The following is a 4,790-nucleotide window of genomic DNA, read 5'->3' as shown; positions in this document are numbered from 1 at the left end:
TTTCTAACATTCTTGTCATATGTCTTTCTAGAATTTTCATTGGGATTTTCATTTGGATTTTCGCAATACATTTCCTCACTTGTCTAGAAACTAAAATTTTGGTTATTCTAATAACTTTATATGCATTTTAATGGTTTAATACCATTTCTTTACAAAAGATTGTCTTAAGGGACCTATGATCTTTTAGAAAAGATTAATGTAAGAACTTTTCATTTCCCTCTTACACATTTCATTGGTGAGGGGAGAGTGCCAACTCGTGTACTTCTTAACTACTAAAGATATAAGCCCTCAAAAACTTGAATTTACACATATTCATTATGAAAGAAACTCAAAGTTTAAGTAGCATATCCACTCCATCATACTGCAATAATTATATTTGATTAGTATATTTTAATATAAATGAAATGAAAGAGAGATTAAATAATTATCATACTTCCTGAAACAAAAAATGTAAAACCTACACTACCATGAATTAATTAACAAAATTGTGGGAGTGTGTTCAAAAAAACAATAATTCAATATTTGAAGGAATTGTATCATAAACAAACTCTCATTTTAATTTCCACCCTCAAAGAAATCATTTGTGAAATCGAAATTTTCCAACATTCACTTCTTGCCACAACTAATGACTTAAATAAAGTCAATTTAGAATGACACATATTGACGTTGAGATGTTGTAGCTTGAAATCTTTAAGAAGTTTAATTAGCACTCTAAGTATTTTTTCTAAAACTTGAATTGAAAACTTATTCCAAATAGGTTTCAAACAAACTCATGCATATTAAAATAATAGGAAAAAGCTACAAACAAAAAGGAATTAGGCAACATATAAAAATTCAACTCATGATATTTAACAATCAACTATGACGAAAACCTATTAAGATTTTTTTTTTCCCATATAATCTACATAATAAGAAATAGAAAGAAAAATTAAATGCTAGCAAATATCATCGACATTTGTTTGCATTGTAACATTCCTATATTTTATTTCCTATAAGATATAGGTCATCCAGTGGTGCCATCTCCTCCAAATTTACTAGCCTTAGCTTTCAATTTATAAATATCATTTAATAATTTAATAAGTATTAACAAATAATATATTTGTGTCTTGGTGTGGAAGAGGGGAAACCGTGGTAGAAACAACAAGAGATAACTCAAAAACAAGTCATACATTTCAATGCATTAATTTCTTCAAATTTAATTTCTCCCATTAAAATATTTTTCATTAATGCATGAAGTGTCAATGGCCATTGGTCTATTGGTGAAGTTGAATGGTTCTAAATGAGCTCTTGCGACATCATAAGAGATGAGCCGAGGATTATGTCCTTGATAGATTTTGGCGAATTGGATACCCCTAAATCTTTGGCTCTTAGTTGTAGTCATGATTTTCCTATCGTTCCATTAATCTCCACTCAATTTACATTGAGCTCCTAATATATTGATTAATCCATCATTGAGATTTAAGATAGAATATTTATTATGGAATTCAGATATTTGCACTACAATCTGAAAACATTATTACTTTCTTTTAACACACAACAAAAATTATATATTGTTATTGTTTACTTTATCTCTATAATACATCCTGGATAAATATATAATTCTCTATCAACGTATCCCTAAACTTCTTAGGCCCCATTTGGTTGGGGAAGATGAATTTGTCTCATAACTAAGTTATCTTATAACCAAGTTTTTGAAAACTTGGTTTTGCGGTTTGGGAAGACAATGGTCCGTTTGTTTGACACGGAAGATGAATATACAAATCCATATTTTGCGTTTGGTTGCCAATTTAGAAATTGGAATTGGAGATGTGATCAAAGTTGCCCATCATCCAGAGAAACCCACAACATCGGCCAAGAACTAAGTAACAAGATTCGAGTTCAACTACCATGAAGTTCGGATGAAGTTCGACAAGGTTAAAAAATTCAAAAAAAATCGACATTAAATTCACTTTATATAATTTATTATAATATTTTAAAAATATAAGTATATCCAATAAATGATTAAAATAGTTTAACATTACAACATAGATTTGAAATTTTCATAGAAGAATATCACGTTTAAAAAATAAATACAAATAAAAATGATTTTTTATTTTTAAAAATATTAAATTTATAAAACAAAAAATACTAATTTAACCTTTTTTTTTTTAAAACATTAAAAAAATTAAATTTATTACATTTAACATTACACATAAATTAAAATATTAATGAATAAACTATATTTAATATTAAATAAACATTAAAAAAAATATTAAACATTTTTTTAAAACGTTGATCAAACAACCATGCTTATATAATGAACGCATAACATAGAAACTCGCCTAGCGAAAAAGCTCCCTAAAAAATCGTGAATCCCACGATATTATTAAAAAAATTCATAAAACTCAAAACCCAGTTTTAGTTTTGAATTCCACCTTTTTGTTGGAAGATGCTTCATCCAATTTTGGTCAAAAATTGGAAGTTGAAAGTGAAAACCAAGGTATAAATTTAACCAACCAAGCGCCCATCTTTTTCTCCAAAACCTAGTTTTAACCTTGATAACCCAATTTTGGCCCTCGTCTTCCAGCAACCAAACAGGACCTTATAGATACACATGCTAGTTCAAATGTATATGAATGACTACAGATTGTTTCAGACTTACAACAATTACAGTAGATTTTTTTTTTAAAGATCACTCAAAACTCAAAAATAGTACTTTTAAATCGCAATATAATAAGATCAATAAATAGGCTTACGCCTTTTGTTAAAAATAAATTTAAAAAAAGATCAATAAATAATTATTATTATTATTAGTGCTTTAAAAAAAACTCAAAGACCGAAGAATGCTATGGATTCCGAGATGCCCCATCCGACTTCCGAGTATAGTACATAGGCGCTCAAGCATACAATCAGATACGAAACAAAGACGTCAGAGAAAACCCAGGTGGCCACGTAGGCACCTGGGAAAAGCCGTCAGAAAAAACCAGAAGGCCACGTAGGCACCTGAGAAAACCCGTCAAAATAAAAAGCCTGCGCCCCGTCAGCAATCGTAACGTCCGCCACGTCAGAGAAGGCCGAGTCCAGTCTATTCCACGTCGACTCGCCGAAGAAGAAGAGATCGCTCTGCGGACTGAGCGGAGGCAGTCTACCAAGATCAAAGGGGTTCTCCCCGGACAGCTCAGCTTCCGACAGAGACGACGTGGCCTTTTCCTTTTGCTCGGCCTCTTCCTCCTTAACACTCTGCACTTGCGGGGATTCGATCGCGGGTTGCTGAGAATCTGCGGAGTCAGGCAAATTAAGCTTGGCGGAGGCGCCGTAATGGATCTTAGCGGCCTGGTCATATGCGCGCGCGGCTTCCTCTGCCGTAGAGAAAGTGCCGAGCCAGAGGCGGGCTCCACGATTGGGCTCCCTTATCTCTGCAACCCATTTCCCCCATGTCCTCTGCCTAACTCCTCTGTAATTCCATAGAGAATTTTCAGGCCCCCCTCTTCCCTTCTTAGCCCCCTTTCTAGCCCCTTTTCGGGGGCCCAATAAATCCACCCCCGTGTTACTGTTGTCGCTATTGTTGCTTCTCATCATAATGGCCGCCAAAATTGTGGGAAATGCATAAGGCCCCAGATGGTGATGATAATATAAAAGACGAGGAGCTCACAAAATTGTCGCTTTTTTGTTTGTTACAGCGCAGTCTTGAGTAGAAATGGGATTCAGGAGATCTAGAGTTTGTCTCATTCCTAAGACGGGTTTATGGTTTCGCAACGTTGGCCACCTCAGCGTGTCGCAGACCCCTTTTTGAGGGTTTGGTGTGAGTGGAGAGTATATTCCAATTAAATTATGGCCGTGAGTTTGGAGGAGAGGAAGTTTTTTGTGCTTAATTTGGCGGCACCTGGTGCCTCGCGCTCTGCCAGTTCACCCTATTTTTGGAGAGGGTGACTAAGTAGAGGACGTTGCAAATTAAGAAAAAGTTCCTTGTCCAGCTTGCAGACCTCTTTCCCAATACCAGTTGCATCTTTTTCCCCACGTTTCTGTGGGCTCGCCAAATGCTTGGAATTGACACGCTCTGTTTAGACATTGGACGCTAACATGGTCGCTTGTTTTCTGTTTTAATGCACAAATGCCAGTTCAACATTTTTACACCTCCATCGAGATGATGGATCACCTAGAATTTTCAAGTATCTTAGTTTCTATTGGAGTGCGAAATTGGGTTAATTAACGAGATGCAATGCGTGTCATAGTTCCTGCCTAATGCATAATGGTTGTAAAGGTGTAGATGAGTGAGAATAAGGTTAAATAATTTTAAATTAACATTGTGAATAGATTAATTTTTGTTTAGAAATGCACTTGTGATCTGATAGGATGGCTCATATTTTGTTGTTAAATTCTCATCTTAGAAACGCAGTTGTGATTTGAAACGCTGACTCATATTTTGTTGTTAAGTTCTCGTGTTATATTATTATATGTTTGGGCATTTAAGCCTAATAATAAGAGGCCAAAGTCCCCAACTATGTATTATTCTCATCTTGATTATCAAATGGAAGTCACACTATTTTTAATCATTAGATAGAGATAAATAGTAGTATAGAATAATAACAACATAAGCATTTATGCAGAGGAAAAAAATGATAGATAACATATAGGAGGAAGAAGAAGAGAGATAAAATAGTAAGATAGAGCGATACCAACATAAGTTGTGTGTGTGAGAGAGAGTGAGAGAGTGAGAAAGAGAGAGAGCTATAATTATTTTTCTTAATAAAATAAATAGGCAAAATAAAATCATGGTTATAATGAAAAAATAAAATATATTATATTTTAAT

At 34.0% G+C, this 4,790-nt stretch overlaps 1 protein-coding gene across 1 annotated transcript; it reads right to left on the bottom strand.

Moving 5' to 3' along the window:
• Positions 1-2,878: 2,878 nt before the first annotated feature.
• On the bottom strand, positions 2,879-3,555 carry LOC149553868 (uncharacterized). Its single transcript, XM_089790386.1, has one exon. It carries the CDS (start codon positions 3,553-3,555, stop codon positions 2,953-2,955), a length of 603 nt encoding a protein of 200 aa, XP_089646512.1. The 3' UTR covers positions 2,879-2,952.
• Positions 3,556-4,790: the final 1,235 nt, after the last annotated feature.

Source organism: Cupressus sempervirens, chromosome 6 (assembly GCF_028749045.1).
Source record: "Cupressus sempervirens isolate cs-2001-9-10 chromosome 6, ASM2874904v1, whole genome shotgun sequence".
Lineage (NCBI taxonomy): Eukaryota > Viridiplantae > Streptophyta > Pinopsida > Cupressales > Cupressaceae > Cupressus > Cupressus sempervirens.
This window is presented reverse-complemented; position numbering and strand designations above follow the sequence as displayed.

Excerpts from the sequence above, each read along its gene's own strand:
- LOC149553868 (XM_089790386.1), bottom strand. The coding sequence starts at position 3,555 with ATGAGAAGCAACAATAGCGACAACAGTAACACGGGGGTGGATTTATTG.